Source organism: Pseudorca crassidens, chromosome 15 (assembly GCF_039906515.1).
Source record: "Pseudorca crassidens isolate mPseCra1 chromosome 15, mPseCra1.hap1, whole genome shotgun sequence".
In the NCBI taxonomy this organism is placed as follows: Eukaryota; Metazoa; Chordata; class Mammalia; order Artiodactyla; family Delphinidae; genus Pseudorca; species Pseudorca crassidens.
In genome coordinates this window covers 27,002,953-27,021,832 of record NC_090310.1, presented here as the reverse complement: position 1 = coordinate 27,021,832, position 18,880 = coordinate 27,002,953, and the positions used below count along the sequence as shown (strand labels likewise).

General features: G+C 40.7%; 1 protein-coding gene across 2 annotated transcripts in view; it reads right to left on the bottom strand.

Moving 5' to 3' along the window:
* Positions 1–331: 331 nt before the first annotated feature.
* The window catches only part of PARN (poly(A)-specific ribonuclease), a 165,619-nt gene continuing 147,070 nt past the window's right edge, over positions 332–18,880 (bottom strand). Inside the window, exons 23-24 of one of the 2 annotated variants that reach the window (XM_067706582.1) lie at positions 17,188–17,381; positions 332–1,343 (exon numbers count right to left, since the gene is read on the bottom strand). In XM_067706582.1, coding sequence (XP_067562683.1) covers positions 1,291–1,343; positions 17,188–17,381 — 247 coding nt within the window. In that variant the 3' untranslated portion in view covers positions 332–1,290. The remainder of the gene's footprint in view (positions 1,344–17,187; positions 17,382–18,880) is intronic. The other variant, XM_067706583.1, reaches the window with a different exon arrangement.

The following is an 18,880-nucleotide window of genomic DNA, read 5'->3' as shown; positions in this document are numbered from 1 at the left end:
GGCCCTTAATTGGGGAAAATGTTTTACAAATCTGAATTCCCACGACACCTGGGATTCTCATCAGAGCTGTAACAACTCAGATCCTTCCCACCAGAAAAAGATACAGCCCCTCCTACACCATTTACCACGGGCTCCACTCCAGCACCAGGCATCTGACTCATCAAGGCAGGTGAAAGGGTTAGAGGTTAAAAAAAAAAAAAGAGAAAACCATAAGCAACAGGCTTAGTGACTTACAGGGCTTTTTCAAGGGTGATCTTTAGAGAGAAATAAGTCTATGTAGAGATTAAGTATGTCATTCATTTATAAAAGAAGAGAAAGGAAAAAACCAAAATCCTATGAAAATTTCTTTAATTTTCATCTTTTGGAAATACATTTTTCATTTTTATTTCCACGATACAAAAATGTTAAATATCTAACAATGATCTATATGATGCAGATCTACTGAAGCAGATCCACGAGATTCTGTCCCTGTTGTGACCTGTTTCAACAGAGAAAGGGCTGGTACAGGGTGTCGATTTGTCATGATTTCACACACATGCACACACGCCACCTCACCCCCAGATGCCACCAAACAGAGAAGACACCAGGCTAAGATAATGAAAACTGAAAGCAGCGCTACATGGGAAAACAGAAATTAACTTTTCACTCGTACACTCCACCATGAGAAACTCATATCTTAGGGGGAAAACTCTAAATAAATATGCCCCAAAGGTCAAGGCAGGTGTTGACAGCGGTAGAGATTTTCCTACTGGGAAAACAAGCTTGAGAGCCTCATATTTTCAGGCAGTGATGGTGGAAAGCAGGCAGACACAACCGAATTCTCTACTGGGAGACATACCCACGCGCTGGGGCTGCCCCCAGGACTGAGCATGAGATGGTGGATGAGAACCTCTCAAAGCAGGAAAGAGTTCAACCCCAAATCAGGATCACAGCACCTAAGAGTGTCGGCTCTTTCTGTGAAATCTCACGGCCAACCTTCCCCATCAGGTGGATTCTTAAACACAGATTCATGACAGGAAGGGTTTCACATGAGCAACAAGTACTGACCTGGTTAATCACGTACACATGACAGCCAACGACATGCTGAGCGCCAGCAGACAGGTGATGCTAAAGAGGAAGGAACACAGCCTTGACGATAAAAACTGGGATTTTTCAGGAGACACACACTTGGTTTCAAACCCCTCCTGTACCACATTGGATTCAGTTAAACACAGTATGGCTTCTAAAAATGCCGGCTGCTTCTTTCCTTCTCAGCAACAGCACCAGCGGTTTGTTCCACTCAGGTCTTGGTTACCACGTGTCAGGGACCTCAAAGAGCTTGGCTGAGCTGTCCGAGATGCTTCCTGGTGGGAGAGGACAAAACAAGGTGAACAAGGAGAGGACCACCCCGGGGGGGAGAACAAAAAGACCAGCTGCAAAGACAGCTTTGACCAGGGCCAGGGCCGGGTGGTTGGCACGGCCACAAGTGGAGAGAGTCCACGGGTGGGCCTTGCCTATGGAGAGCAGTGCCCGGCAAACAGAGGCCACACTGCAGAAACATCACGGCAGGGCCGAGGAAGTGCCTCCCTGCTTGGGTGCCTCTCTTGATTTTACAGGAGTGACAGTACCTCTCAGTGAGAACACACTCTGTATTCTTTGCTAGCCAGCATGCTGGGCACTTAGTTCATTTAATCTTCATAAAAGCCCAGTTCAGGGGTACCAATATCCCCATTTTACAGATACAAGACATCTAGCGAGTGGCTGGGATGGGGTCTGGATCCTTCCGCAGCACCAAGGTGGCTGGGTTCCTCTGTGCCGTGGTGACCGGCACCCAGATGAGAAATCTCAGGGGCTGGCGGCTAGACAGTGGCGGGAAGCCGACCAGTGGGAGTTCAGAGATCCCAAAAGGGGCAAAAGCAGCTTGTAGCTTTTTCCAATTTCAGCAACACTGGCTACAGTCTTCTCGGACTGAAGGGTCTCTTCCGTTACAAACAGTTTCACTCCGAAGTTAGAAGCCCTTCTGCATTCAGCTACTTTCTGCAACAGCAGCAGTAGCACTGGGTCAGGGCCTGGACCACAAATGTCCAGATCCGAGTGAATGGGAATTAAGTCAGGAAACAGCGTGTTCACGATGGAAAATGCACGACCGGGCATTCCCGTACCCGTGGTATCATGCATTATTTAAGCCTTAGAGCAGGGCTGGCAGGGAAAAGGGCAAAGCCAGCCCCAGCCGCTAACATGCCAAGAGTTCAAAAGGGGGGAGGTCTGTGATGATGCCTGAAGTGGAGAGTAACTTCTAAAAACAGAGGGGAACTCGCTCGGCTGGCAGTGGCTACTGCCAGTGACAGGAATGCCTAAAGGTAACTAGGTCCAAACACATGAAATAACACAGGGAATTCCACTAGAGTGAGAATTCCCACTTCTGCTCATTTATTGAGATAAAGTCCAGACAGACAGGATAAGAAGAGCAGGCGAGGGGTCATTTGAAGTGTTCTGCCCCAAGTCTCGTGGCTGTGTTGCACGTGCATCTCTTGGGACTGCTCCTGAGAAGTGAAGATGGGCAGGAGATGGTCCACGTGACAAAGACTGCCATGATCCAGTTAGAAAAGGAATAAAGGTTATTGAAAAATGAAACAAAACACAAACACAAACACTCCCCTCCCCAGAGCAACTAAATACTACAGATGGCCCATGATAAGACTGAAACCAGCCTGACCCCTCCTCCACCACACATTCACACAACACCTAATTGTAGGGAGGAAAATAAACATCAATAAGGGCATTTTTACAATTCACATATCAAAGAAATATTACAGCAGCCAATCTGCCATTCTAAAGGTAAAAGCCACAACGCCAAATGTGGGGAGCTGAAATAAATTAAAACTAGCTGAGAGGAAAAAAGATAAATGGCTAAAAGCAACAGCGTTGTCATATTTATAATCGCACCCGTGGTTAGCTGGATGGGAGTATACGTGAGTCTGGTGGTACGCCATCAAACGCACAGGAGCGACTCTGTGAAGAGCTAGTGAGAAATAACAGAATAAGCAAAAGCTGTGAAGTGAGGCAAGTCTGGCCTGACCATCTCACTAGCTGTAAGACTCCAAGCAACTCTCAGTGCCTCATCTATAAGATGGACTCGATGCTACTTTATGCCACCCAGGACTTCTGAGATTCAGCCAGGTTCCTGGCACAGAGCAAGTTTTTTTTTTTTCTTTTTTTTTTTCTTTGCAGTACGTGGGCCTCTCACTGTTGTGACCTCTCCAGTTGCGGAGCACAGGCTCCAGACGCGCAGGCTCAGCGGCCATGGCTCACGGGCCCAGCCGCTCCGCGGCATGTGGGATCTTCCCGGACAGGGGCACGAACCCGTGTCCCCTGCATCGGCAGGCGGACTCTCAACCACTGCGCCACCAGGGAAGCCCCAGAGCAAGTTTTTAATGCACGTTAGGCCCCTTCCCTTAGGGATAAGGTGGCCCAACACTGAACGTGGTGGCTGCCCAGGAAGCCAACAGCCTGCAGTCAGAGAGCTGCCTAAAATGCGCAGCTGCTGAGCAAGAATGATGTGTACGGAGGAAACAGAACTTTACAAACCATGTAAAGGAGACCCAGACCAGAGGGGAGCTGGACGCCACTGCTGGTGTTTGTTCTAGCACCTTCCAGAAAGGGAGAGCTGTAGACCGTTGAAGGATCTGTCTCAAAGCTAACGGACAAAGAGCTACGGTCGGTTTTCTGGGGAACTCACTTTCACAGCCCTGTTTAGTTACTAGAGTGCAAAGAATTATTCAGGAACAATTTTTCTTTTTAAATAGATACTTCAGGACATCTGCCTCCTGCTACGATGGGCCATACCTTGCATCACATACAAAGATTAACTCTAAATGGATTGTATGTCTGCATGTAAAACCTAAAACTGGAAAACTTCTAGAAGAAAACACGAGAAGATCTCTGCAATCGAGTAAGGCAAAGATTTCTTAGATACGACAACAAAGGCATAATCCAAGGGAAAAAAATTGATAAATTGGATTTCGTTAAAATTTAAAACTTCTACTATTGAAAGATACTGTTAAGAGAATGAAAAGAAAAGCACAGTCTGGAAGAATTTGTAGAACACCCATAAGGACTTGTATCCTGAATACGTAAGAATACATAAGAACTCTTAAAACTGAATAAGGAGAAAACAAACAGCCCAATGAAAAAATGAGCAAAAGATTTGAACAAACATTTCATTAAAGAGATTTAAATGGACAAATAATCAAATAAAAAGATACTTAACATCATTAGTCATTAGGGAAATTCAAACCAAAGCCATAATGAGATACCAGTACACACCACTAGAATGGCAAAAAGGACAATACCAACACTGGTGAAGGTACAGAGCCACTAAGCTCTCATGCCCGGCTGGTGGGAATGCAAAATGCTGCAGCCACTTTGGAAAACAGTGTGCCAGGTTCTTATAAAATTAAACATACACTTACCACACGACCCAGTAATTCCAGCCTTAGGTATTTTCCCAAAGAAATGAACACTTAGTTCGCACAAAAACTTATACACAAATGTTTATATCTGCTAGATTATTAGTTGCTAACAACCTAAATGTCAACAGGCAAAATGGATAAATAAACAGTGATATGTCCATAAAATGGACTGCTACTCAGCAGAAAGAAGGAATGAGCCAGTGACATGGGCAAGAACACAGACAAACGTTAAATGTGTTAAGCTAAGTGCAAGACTCAAGGGGTTACTTATTGAATGATTCCATTTAAATGACCTTCTGAAAAAGGCAAAATTACAGGAATAGAAAGCAGATCAGCAGCTGCTGGGATCTATGGATGGGAAGGGGCTGATTGCAAAGGGGCACGAGGGAATCTTCTGGAATAACTGTTCTATTTCTTGAGCACAGTGATGGTTATTTGACTGTACATATTTGTCAAAATTCATCAACTTGTACACCTAAAAGTAATGACATATTGTATGTAAATTGTATCTTAATAAAGCTGACCCTGCAAAAGGTATGAGGAATGTTGTTTTAAAAAAATCCAACAGATTTTAATATGAAATATATGCTGATAATTAAAATTATTTGACCAAGAGTTTTCTTTTTAAATGGGGGGAAAACAAGTTACTAAACGACATAGAGTATGATTCCAACTATGTATAAAAACGATAGGCAGGGGCTTCCCTGGTGGTGCAGTGGTTGAGAGTCCGCCTGCTGATGCAGGGGACACGGGTTCGTGCCCCAATCCGGGAGGATCCCACATGCCGCGGAGCGGCTAGGCCCGTGAGCCATGGCCGCTGAGCCTGCGCGTCCGGAGCCTGTGCTCCGCAACGGGAGAGGCCACAACAGTGAGAGGCCCGCGTAACGCAAATAAAAAAAAAAAAAAAAAAAAAAGATAGGCAGAGTAAAAAACTTGTTAACAGAGTGTCAAGTAACTAGGGTTTAATGTTCTTTCTAGCTTCCTTCATTTTACGTGATTTTCATAGTGAGCACATTATTTTTGTTAACAGAAACAACAAAAGAAACTAAAAAGTGGTAAACACAAAGGGTGATTGTTTCTGCTGATTTACCTTTCATCTAACTAGAGTTGAAAGGGAGAAACTCTGAGCTAAGACACCTCTTCCCTCACGTGAATCTGAAAAACTACACAGCACACTGGAAATCTGCCGTCCTACCGTTTCCTACAGAGTGGAATTCTGTATAGGGCAAGATCCTCTGGGGTGCCATACAGGAGTTTTTAAGTAGGAAGTGCTCCAAAGGGCCTGGTCGTGGGGTGGTATCCACACCAAGAAAGCAGGGCTCCCCTGGATGGTGTGTGGGGAGCCCCCGAGGTATGCCTGGAGGAAGAGGGAGGCGCAGGGAGTGTGCCGCCCCACAGGGCAGCACACTCCTCAGTTAGGCTGAAATCTGCATTTTAATTGAGGAATTAAAAAGTTCTTTGGGAGGTCGCTGGACATCCCTAGCCTGGCCGCTCAGGTGACCGATAGCACCAACTGCAGATCATGTTCCTCACTTGAGGAGACCTCCAACAGCACAAGGAGACCGCTGTTCTAGGTAGACTCCCTACTTTTATACTGTAACCCTAGGGGTTTAAGCTGGAAAGGTTCAGCAGATTAGTCAAGACTACAATAAAACCTGCGGCTCTTGGAAACCATGTAAAGCTCTAATGTGTTGGGTTTTTCTTTTTTTAATAAATTTATTTTATTTTTGGCTGCGTTGGGTCTTCGTTGCAGGCTTTTCTCTCGTTGCGGCGAGCGGGGGCTACTCTTCATTGCGGTGCACGGGCTTCTCATTGCGGTGGCTTCTCTTGTTGAGCACGGGCTCCAGGCACGTGGGCTTCAGTGGTTGTGGTACGCGGGCTCAGTAGTTGTGGCTTGCAGGCTCTAGAGCGTGGGCTCAGCAGTTGTGGCACATGGGCTTAGTTACTCCACCGCATGTGGGATCTTCCCAGACCAGGGCTCGAACCCGTGTCCCCTGCATTGGCAGGTGGATTCTTAACCACTGTGCCACCAGGGAAGCCCTGTGTTGGATTTTAAATGTAAAGTGGAAAGGAAACTTGGAACAACTCTATCATGTGACAAAAAGTCACCAGGAACAGTCCACAGCTCGGCCCTGTTCCGTGAACACTGTCTAACAGGCACTGCCAGAGCCTCTGGCTAGTGGACAGTCCATCTTTATTTTGAGACTGGCCAGTCTCGTCAGCATCAGGCCACTGGAACACAATTCACTTACTCAGCAAGAGCAAGTGCGCTGTGGACACCCATCCATTACTGTCTGGGGAACATTTCTTGGACAGTTTACTCCAGCATAAATGGCACACAGAGCTGTTTCCTTTATATACCAATGAAGAATATACCTTGAATGCCCCAGTGGAAAGCAGACAGCATTACCAATCTACACTAACTGCAATAAATATAAAGGGAGGGGATTTATATTATACATTTGCTTCCTGAAAATAGGATAGAAACAACTACAGTTACGAGAAATATTTACTAAGTACATAACATGTACATAAAAAGCTCCAAAAGAGAATAATGTCTCGGACTTTTACTGCACGACTTCATCACAAGAAAATCCAGGTTGGTAGTTGTTTCTGATCTAGAACAGATGCCAGAAATATTCACCTTTGCAAAGAATCCTTTGTTTCCTCTAAAGTTTGGATAAACTTCACATTTTCCAGAGTGGTACAAGGCCTTTGCTCTGGATCAGACAGCCCTCCCCGCCACCCCCAATAACAGCTGTATTTGACTTTGCATATTTGTGATTCTGTGAGCCTTGGTTTCCTCTCTATAAATTAGATATAATGATATCTACACCTTACTTGGTTTTTATAACGACTAGACCATAAAGGACGTTCCTAGCACAATGTCCGGTATATAATATCAACTCAATAAATGGTCATTTCTTCTATAACTTAAGTCATTTTGTTATCTTGTAAGGTGTCCAGTACTTAACTCTTAGTGTATCTTTGATACTAAATTGTGTAACTAAGAAAAATGACACTGTTTTGTGTGGGATTTATCGAGCATCAGTGTCCCGGGATTGCTACGGTACATGATATTCTATGGCCGTACTTTTTGCTACTTTCCCCTCGGAAAACAGAACATTTCCTACCGGTGGAATGCTGTCTTTTATGTTTCTCATGCCTTCACTAGCAGTGTACTGGGCACCCAACGCACCCTAGTGAATCATCTGAGCACCTGTCAAGACAACATCCCCAGTAGGAACGCTCAGGCTAGATGCCTTAGAACCCATCTGTGCAGGAGAGACGGAGCCACACTGTACCAGACACTCTAATCCAGTTCCGGCCGACATCAATCCAGGCCATCTCTGCTCCTGGGATTCTCTGAACCTTTGGGAGATTCATACAGACCCTTTAGAGTCCGAACTTTGTACTGTCGCTCATTTTAGGACCTCCTTAAAGTAAATGAGCGATCAAAATCATATGACTTACCAAGTCCAGCACCCGATATCTTGACCTACATCCAGCTGATACTATTAGGACTACATGCTTAAAACAAACCAGCTAAAGAGGATCCAGGAAACTTCCAGCCTTGCGTCAGAAGGTCTTAGTGAATGGTGCTCCAGAAGAAAACTCAATGATCTCAAGTTCTCTGATTCAATTAAAAGTTGTCAAGATGCTTCTCTTTTTTTAGCTGGATTGACAAAGAAGTACAAAAATCTATCTTTTTTTTTTTTTTTAGCTCAAATCTTGTGGCAGTGACAGCTTTACTGTCAATGGGAGGAAAAAAAAACTATTTTAATGATGGTATTATAAATTCAAAACCCCAAATAACTCATAGAAAGTTTTCACTTAAAACGATGAAAGTTATAAAAGGAGCTAATCTACTGATGCAATCTATTATTAGGTATTTTAATACCTTTGAGACTGTGCTGAGATAGAAGGGAAAAAACCTAAAATCCTGTCCCTGAGAAGTAACAGATAAGTGAAAAAATTAAAGAGAATGATGTGAAGGAAAGCTATACAAGAGGGGAAAAGTGCCCCGCCCCGCAACATGCTTGGGGTGAGCTCTGAAAGTCATGCTAACATTTAATATTTAAGATTTGTGAAGCAGGTACAATGCGGCAGTGGTAACAAGTTATCAAAGATGAAGACTAAGTATGTTACAGATTAAAAACTTCTCTAATACTTAAATGAGGGAAAGGGAGACTCACAGATTCAAGAGACAGTTAAAATACACGACCCAGACTTCAAACAAGAGTTTAAGTTTTCAGTTAAAGTTAAGCTTTAGCATAATGTATAAAAGGCATCTGTGACATTTTTGCTGCTTCTTTGATTTCATTCATATCAATGAGATTCAGAAAACGCCCTGCAGGCAGATCGAGCCACATGTAAAAAGAGGAATTAACTGAAACACAATGGATTCTTGGCTTGAGTGTGAATCAAGTTCCAGGCTTCCACTCCCATCCTTTGATTTGACTGTTGGTTCCACTAACAGGGGTGACTATCAGGAAGCAAGATAAAGGAGAGGAGTAATTTTGGCTTGCAGGCATCCCCCTCATCACGTAACTGTGCTTAAAGGTACTCACTTTATTGCAGGCCTGACTTAAGGGCTCTGTGATATTGGGCAAGTCACATAACCTTCAGGCCTCCGCTGTTTCCTCACTCCTTTTCTTTCTTTCATTAATTTTTTTTTATCGAAGTATAGTTGATTTACAATGTCGTGTTAATTTCTGGTGTGCAGCAACGTGATTCATTTATATATATATTCTTTTTCATATTCTCTTCCACTATGGTTTATTACAGGATATTGAATATAGTTCCCTGTGATACACAATATGACCTTGTTCACCTATTTTACATATAGTAGTTTGGATTTGATAATCCCAAACTCCTAATTTATCCCTCCTCCACACCCTTTCCCCTTTCGTAACCATAAATTTTTTTTCTATGTCTGTGAGTCTGTTTCTGTTTTGCAAATAAGTTCATTTGTATCATATTTTAGATTCCACATGTAAGTGATATCACATGGTATTTGTCTTTCTCTTTCTGACTTACTTCACTTAGTATGATAATCTCTAGGTCCATCCATGTTGCTGCAAATGGCATTATTTCGTTCTTTTTTTATGACTTAGTAGTATTCCATTGTATACATGTACCACATCTTCTTTCCATTCATCTGTTGATGGACATTTAGGGTACTTCCATGTCTTGGCTACTGTAAACAGTGCTGCTATGAACACTGGGGTGCACATATCTTTTCGAATTAGAGTTTTCTCCAGATATATGCCCAGGAGAGGGATTGCTGGATCATATGGCAACTCTATTTTTAGTTTTTTAAGGAACCTCCATATGGTTTTACATAGTGGCTGTACCAATTTACATTCCCACCAACAGTATAGGAGGGTTCCCTTTTCTCCACACCCTCTCCAGCATTTGTTATTTGTAGATTTTTAATGATGGCTATTCTGACCAGTGTGAGGTGATACCTCATTTTAGTTTTGATTTGCATTTCTCTAATAATTAGTGATATTGAGCATCTTTTCATGTGCCTGTTGGCCATCTGCATGTCTTCTTTGGAGAAACGTCTACTTAGGACTTCTGCCCATTTGTTGATTGTATTGTTTTTTTTTGTTGTTGTTGAGTTGCATGAGCTGTTTGTATATTTGGGAAATTAAGCCCTTGTTGGACGCATCATTTGCAAATATTTTCTCCCATTCTGGAGGTTGTCTTTTCATTTTCTTTATAGTTTCCTTTGCTGTACAAAAGCTTGTAAGTTTGATTAGATCCCATTTGTTTATTTTTCTTTTTATTTCTACTGCCTTGGGAGACTGACCTAAGAAAACATTGCTACGATTTATGCCAGAGAATGTTTTGCCTATGTTCTCTTCTAGGAATTTTATGGTGTCATGTCTTATATTTAAGTCTTTAAGCTATTTTGAATTTATTTTTGTGTGTGACGTGAGGGAGTCTTCTAACTTCACTGATTTACATGCAGCTTTCCAGTTTTCTCAACACCACTTGCAGAAGACACTGCCTTTTCTCAGGCGTCAGTTTTCTTAATTGTAAAATGGACCATCATGCCTACTTCAGAGATTTAAACGAAAGCATTTCCATCAAGCATGAAGTGCAGGGGTGGGGGGGTGGTGGATGAACTGGGAGATTGGGATTGACATATATACACTACTATGTATAAAATACATAACTAATGAGAACCTACTGTATAGCACAGGGAACTTTACTCAGTGCTCTGTGGTGACCTAAATGGGAAGGAAATCTAAAAAAGAGGGGATATATGTATATGTGTAACTGAATCACTTTGCTGTATAGCGGAAACTAATACAACATTGTAAAGCAACTATACTCTAATAAAAATTAATTAAAAAAAATAAAGATAGGATCCGAACATGCCACATCTAAGGAACTCAGGATGGTGGAGGGGCTGCCTTCACATGTGATGTAGGCTCCTATGTCAGAGAAGAGGCGAAGGCTCTAAGAGTCCATATTTTTAGGGGAGAGAGCTGAAGCAAGAAGACCCACAATCCTGCAGCCTGTGGAAAGAAAACCACATTCATAGAAAGACAGACAAAATGAAAAGGCAGAGGACTATGTACCAGATGAAGGAACAAGATAAAACTGCAGAAAAACAACTAAATGAAGTGGAGATAGGCAACCTTCCAGAAAAAGAATTCAGAATAATGATAGTGAAGATGATCCAGGACCTCGGAAAAAGAATGGAGGCAAAGATGGAGAGGATGCAAGAAATGTTTAACAAAGACCTAGAAGAATTAAAGAACAACAAACAGAGATGAACAATACAATAACTGAAATGAAAAATACACTAGAAGGAATCAACAGCAGAATAATAGGCAGAAGAATGGATAAGTGACCTGGAAGACAGAATGGTGGAATTCAATGCTATGGAACAGAGTAAAGAAAAAAGGATGAAAAGAAATGAAGACAGCCTAAGAGACCTCTGGGACAACATTAAACACACCAACATTTGCATTATAGGGGTCTCAGAAAGAGAAGAGAGAAAGAAAGGACTCAAAAAAAATATTTGAAGAGATTATAGTGGAAAACTTCCCTAACATGGGAAAGGAAAGAGCTGCCCAAGTCCAGGAAGCACAAAGAGTCCCAGGCAGGATAAACCTAAGGAGAAACATGCCGAGACACATAGTAATCAAACTGACAAAAATTAAAGACAAAGAAAAATTATTAAAAGCAACAAGGGAAAAACGACAAATAACATGCAAAGGAACTCCCATAAGGTTAACAGCTGATTTCTCAGCAGAAATTACAAGCCAGAAGGGAGTGGCATGATATATTTAAAGTGATGAAAGGGAAGAACCTACAACCAAGATTAGTTTACCTGGCAAGGATCTCATTCAGATTCAACGGAGAAATCAACTGCTTTACAGACAAGCAAAAGCTAAGAGAATTCAGCACCACCAAACCAGCTTTACAACAAATGCTAAAGGAACTTCTCTAAGTGGGAAACACAAGAGAAGAAAAGGACCTACAAAAACAAACCCAAAACAATTAAGAAAATGGTAATAGGAAAATACATATTGATAATTACCTTAAATGGGAATGGATTAAATGCTCCAACGAAAAGACACAGGCTCACTGAATGGATACAAAAACAAGACTCATATATATGTTGTCTACAAGAGACCCACTTCAGACCTAGGGACACATACAGACTGAAAGTGAGGGAATAGAAAAAGATACTCCATGCAAATGGAAAACAAAAGAAAGCTGGAGTAGCAATACTCACATCAGATAAAACAGACTTTAAAATAAAGAATGTTACAAGAGACAAGGAAGGACACTACATAACGATCAAGGGATCAATCCAAGAAGAAGATATAACAATTATAAATATATATTTATATATATTTATATATATAATATATATATAAATATAATAAATATATTTATTTATAAATAAATATAAATATATAATATTTTTATATATTTATTTAATATATATTAATATATATTATATAAAATATTTATATATATTTATAATATATATAAATATATAATAAATATATTTATTATTTAAATAAATATATATATTTATTTATTTATTTATATAAATATATATAAATATATATAAATATAATATATATATATATTTATATATATATTTATATATCCCAACATAGGAGCACCTCAATACATAAGACAACTGATAACAGCTATAAAAGAGGAAATCGACAGTAACACAGTAATAGTCGGGGACTTTAACACGTCACTTACACCAATGGATAGATCATCCACACAGAAAATTAATAAGGAAATATAAGCTTTAAATGACACAACAGACCAGACAGATTTAATTGATATTTACAGGACATTCCATCCGAAAACAGTGATTACACTTTCTTCTCAAGTGCACACGGAACATTCTCCAGGATAGATCACATCTTGGGTCAAAAATCAAGCCTTCATAAATTTAAGAAAACTGAAATCACATCAAGCATCTTTTCCGACCAAAACGCTATGAGATTAGAAATAAATTACAGGGAAAAAACCATAAAAAACATAAACACATGGAAGCTAAACAATAAACAATACATTACTAAATAACCAAGATATCACTGAAGAAATCAAAGAGAAATCAAAAAATACCTAGAGACAAATGACAACGAAAACATGATGATCCAAAACCTATGGGATGCAGCAAAAGCAGTTTTAAGAGGGAAGTTTATAGCCAATACAATCCTACCTCAAGAAACAAGAAAAATCTCAAATAAACAATCTAACCTTACACCTAAAGGAACTAGAGAAAGAAGAACAAACAAAACCCAAAGTTAGCAGAAGGAAAGAAATCGTAAAGATCAGAGCAGAAATAAATGAAATAGAAACAAAGAAAACAATAGCAAAGATCAATAAAACTAAAACCTGGTTCTTTGAGAAGATAAACAAAATTCATAAACCTTTAGCCAGACTCATCAAGAAAAAGAGATAGAGAACTCAAATCAATAAAATTAGAAATGAAAAAGGAGAAGTTACAACAGACACCACAGAAATACAAAGCATTGTAAGAGACTACTACAAGCAGCCCTATGCTAACAAAATGGACAACCTGGAAGAAATGGACAAATTCTTAGGAACGTATAACCTTCCAAGAGTGAACAAGGAAGAAATAGAAAATATGAACAGTCCAATCACAAGTAATGAAATTGAAACTGTGATTAAAAAATCTTCCAACAAACAAAAGTCCAGGACCAGGTGGCTTCACAGGTGAATTCTATCAAACATTTAGAGAAGAGCTAACACCCATCCTTCTCAAACTCTTCCAAAAACTGCAGAGGAAGGGACACTCCCAAACTCATTCTATGAGGGCACCATCACCCTGATACCAAAACCAGACAAAAATACTACAAAAAAAGAAAATTACAGACCAATATCATTGATGAATATAGATGCAAAAATCCTCAACAAAATACTAGCAAACAGAATCCAACAACACATTAAAAGGGTCATACACCATGATCAAGTGGGATTTTTCCTAGGGATGCAAGGATTCTTCGATATACGCCAATCAATCAATGTGATACACCATATTAACAAACTGAAGAATAAAAACCATATGATCATCTCAATAGAGGCAGAAAAAGCTTTTGACAAAATTCAACACCCATTTATGACCCAAAAAACTCTCCAGAAAGTGGGGATAGAGGGAACCTACCCGAACACAATAAAGGCCATATATGACAAACCTACAGCAAACATCATTCTCAATGGTGATAAACTGAAAGCATTTCCTCTAAGATCAGAAACAAGACAAGGATGTCCACTCTCGCCACTACTATTCAACATAGTTTTGGAAGTCCTAGCCATGGCAATCAGAGAAGAAAAAGAAATAAAAGGAATACAAATTGGAAAAGACGAAATAAAACTGTCACTGTTTGCAGATGACATGATACTATATATAGATAATCCTAAAAATACTACCAGAAAACTACTAGAGCTAATCAATGAATCTGGTAAAGTTGCAGGATACAAAATTAATGCACAGAAATCTATGCACTATACACTAACCTATACACTAACAACGAAAGATCAGAAAGAGAAATTAAGGAAACACTCCCACTTACCATTGCAACAAAAAGAATAAAATACCTAGGAATAAACCTACCTAAGGAGGTAAAAGACCCATACTCAGAAAACTATAAGACACTGATGAAAGAAATCAAAGATGACACAAACAGATGGAGAGATATACCATGTTCTTAGAAAAATCAATATTGTAAACATGACTATACTACTCAAAGCAATCTACAGATTCAATGCAATCCCTATCAAATTACCAATGGCATTTTTACAGAACTAGAACAAAAAAATCTTAAAATTTGTAATGGAGACACAAAAGACCCTGAATAGCAAAAGCAGTCTTGAGGGAAAAAAACGGAGCTGGAGGAATCAGACTCCCTGACTTCAGACTATACTACAAAGCTACAGTAATCAAGACAATATGGTACTGGCACAAAAACAGAAATATAGATCAATGGAACAGGATAGAAAGCCCAGAGATAAACCCATGCACCTGTGGTCAACTAATCTATACAAAGCAGGCAAGGATATACAATGGAGAAAAGACAGTCTCTTCAATAAGTGGTGCTGGGGAAACTGAACGACATGTAAAAGAATGAAATTAGGACACTCCCTAACACCATACACAAAAATAAACTCAAAATGGATTAAAAACCTAAATGTAAGACTGGACAATATAAAACTCTTAGAGGAAAACATGGGAAGAACATACTTTGACATAAATCACAGCAAGATCTTCTTTGACCCACCTCCTAGAGTAATGGAAATAAACAAAAATAAACAAATGGGTCCTAATGGAACTTAAAAGCTTCTGCACAGCAAAGGAAACTACAAACAAGACGAAAAGACAACCCTCAGAATGGGAGAAAATACTTGCAAACGAATCAACGGACAAAGGATTAATCTCCAAAATATATAAACAGCTCATGCAGCTCAATATTTAAAAAACAAACAGCCCAATCAAAAAGTGGGCAGAAGACCTAAATAGACATTTCTCTAAAGAAGACATACAGATGGCCAAGAGGCACATGAAAATCTGCTCAACATCACTAATTATTAGAGAAATGCAAATCAAAACTACAATGAGGTATCACCTCACGCCAGTTAGAATGGGCATCATCAGAAAATCTACAAACAACAAAAGCTGGAGAGGGTGTGGAGAAAAGGGAACCCTCTTGCACTGTTGGTGGGAATGTAAATAGATACAGCCACTAAGGAGAGGTTCCTTAAAAAACTAAAAATAGAATTACCATATGACACAGCAATCCCACTACTGGACATATACCCTGAGAAAACCATAATTCAAAAAGACACATGTGCCCCAGTGTTCACTGCAGCACTATTTACAGTAGCCAAGTCATGGAAGCAACCTAAATGCCCATCGACAGATGAATGGATAAAAAAGATGTGGTACATATATACAATGGAATATTACTCCACCATAAAAAGGAACAAAATTGGGTCATTTGTAGAGACATGGATGGACCTAGAGACTGTCATACAGAGTGAAGTAAGTCAGAAAGAGAAAAACAAATATCATATATTACCGCACATTTGTGTAATCTAGAAAAATGGTACAGACGAACCGGTTTGCAAAGCATAAGTAGAGACACAGATGTAGAGAACAAATGTATGGACACCAAGGGGCGAAAGCAGGGTGTGATGAATTGGGAGATTGGGATTGAAATATATACACTAATATGTATAAAATAGATAACTAATAAGAACCTGCTGTATAAAAAATAAATTCGTTTAAAAAAAAACAGAAAAAATAAAGATAAAAAAAAATAAAAGCATGAAGTACAGTGCAGGGTCATCAGCAAACACCTGGTCAGCAGTGGCTGTAATTTCTGTCACCATGTCTGCTAGCTGACCAGGTTCTGGCCCGATCTCCTGAGCAGGGCCTTTCACAGATGCTGGCTTCCCAGCAAGCCCCTTCCTTGCCTGGTACTCGGTTCCTGCAGAGGGTCTGTGCACCAAGGGCTGGGTTAGCTCATGGGGCCTCCACAGCATGTCTGGAGGACAGAGAGGATACGGGACTTGGTTCACCTTCTCATTCTGCTCTTACTAGCTACCTGGACCTGCATATTTCTTCGCCTCTCTGAGTCCAGACTTCTGCATCACTAAAACAAGGATGAGTCCCTATGTCAGGGCTGTTGTGAGAATGAAATTCAATCAGGAAAGAGAAGGCTCCAGTGTCTAGCACACAGTAGGCATACAACATGTGTTCATTTCCTGTTTCTTTTACTCCTTACATAATTCTGCTTACGAGAGAAATTCAGGTGGCCTGGGGTTTTGCTGGGAACAGTGAAAACTCTGCTACTGAAAATAACACATGTAGGAGTAGGCCTCTGTGCAAATTCACATATACATTTAAAATATTGAGGTGACTTTACATACATCAGCAAAGCCTCTAAACCGTGGAGGACAGAGAGAAGGTTACCAAAACAGACTTAACCATCTTTAACAAGGAGGCCCCCACCAAGCCTCACTCTATCAAGAGCCAGGGCTTTTCGGAGATTCCTCAAATTAAATTAAAATGATCTGAAAAACATCTGGTCCCGTTTTAGGCTACATGGGCTTTGTTATCGACTGAAGCCCTGCTATAATCTCTCCCCCCAAATAAGAGTTTCTAGAACATTAAAGAAGACACAGCTCTAGAACCTTAGTGAGATTCAATACACACCTGTCGGAGAAAGGTCCTTCTTCATCCTTTTTAATTTCTTGGCCTTTTTCCTTCCCTCTGAGAGGGATTCTGCACAGGGATCTGTCTGCTCAAGTTCAGTGTCAGAAATCTCCCCTGATACTCTGGCCTCCAGGACACCTTCTGCTTGACTGGGACTCAGATTTCTCTTTCCTACTGTGCTGGTGGCTGTGAGACTGAAATGCAAGTGGAACAACATGAAAGGTGTTGAGAGTAAGTGGAAGACCAAACCTATAAAAATATTTTAACACTCTTAATTCTATTAACACTTAACTAGCAATCAAACAACATGGGTAGCTGCTGCCTGGAGGTGCAAGTTAAAGACCTTACTGTGAACTGAAGTCTGAAAGTTTACCCACAACAAGCTTATTCAGAAGAAACTTCTACACCAGGCTTGTGCACAGATATACACAAATCTAAGCTGTTCATAGTGTTTAAAAGAAAAAAAATTTAAAGAAAATTCCTGGTCTTTATTTTGATAGAGTTACCCTAACAGAAGAGTAGAATAGTAGAGCAACCATAACAAAATAACAGTCTGGATTACATTAAATCACAAGACAGCATTGTTACTTGCATGCTGCCTGATGGATACACAGTAGAGCAGGAGAATTCTTGAGTCTGCCGGCTGTCACACCGCTCGTGCATTTGAACACTTAAAAGGTATACCCCACCTTCATATAATTCTCTTCCATTCCAAAAAGGTGACTTGTCAAGATTATAATTAAACCTGGCTTCATTTTAAAAGCTTTATAGGATCTGACATGTTGAATTAGATCAGATTACATGTCCTGATTTTCCTTAAGAAAATATGTTCCCTGAATCAGAACTTGATAATAACAGAGACCACAGGGCCAGTGTGAGTCCTGTCTCCTCTAAATGAGTCTTATAAACAGGTTTTTTTTTTATAGCCCCCACGTTATGAAAAGCATAAAGAATCTAGTCATTCCCCCTAAGGGAGGCCATTCAGGCACAGAGTGGGGTGCGGAGAGGGAGAGAGAGAGAACATGAGCAAGCTCCTGTGTCAGCCCTCCCTAGGAAGTGAACGCTTTATTTTATTTTTAAATATATTTATTTATTTACTTTATTTTTGGCTGCATTGGGTCTTGGTTGCTGTGAGTGGGCTTTTTCTCTAGTTGTGGCAAGTGGGGGCTACTCTTCATTGCAGTGCGCAGGCTTCTCATTGCGGTGGCTTCGTGTGGAGCATGGGCTCTAGGCATCCGGGCTTCAGTTGTTGTGGCACATGGGCTCAGTAGTTGTGGCACGTGGGCTCAGTAGTTGTGGATTGCGGGCTCTAGAGTGCAGGCTCAGTAGCTGTGGTGCACGGGCTTAGTTGCTCCATGGCATTTGGGGTCTTCCTGGACCAGGGGCTCAAACACGTGTCCCCTGCAATGGCAGGCGGATTCTTAACCACTGTGCCACCAGCAAAGTCCCGAAGTGAACGCTTTAAAATGTTACATATCAAAAACTTGGGGGACTTCCCTGGTGGTCCAGTAGTTAAGACTCTGCGCTCCCAATGCTGGTGGCAGGGTTCGATCCCTGGTCAGGGAACTACATCCCACACGCATGCCGCAACTAAGGGTTCGCATGCCACAGCTAAGGAGCCTGCCTGCCGCAACTAAGACCCGGCGCAGCCAAATTAAAAAACAAGAACAAAAACAAAAAACTCGGGCTACCC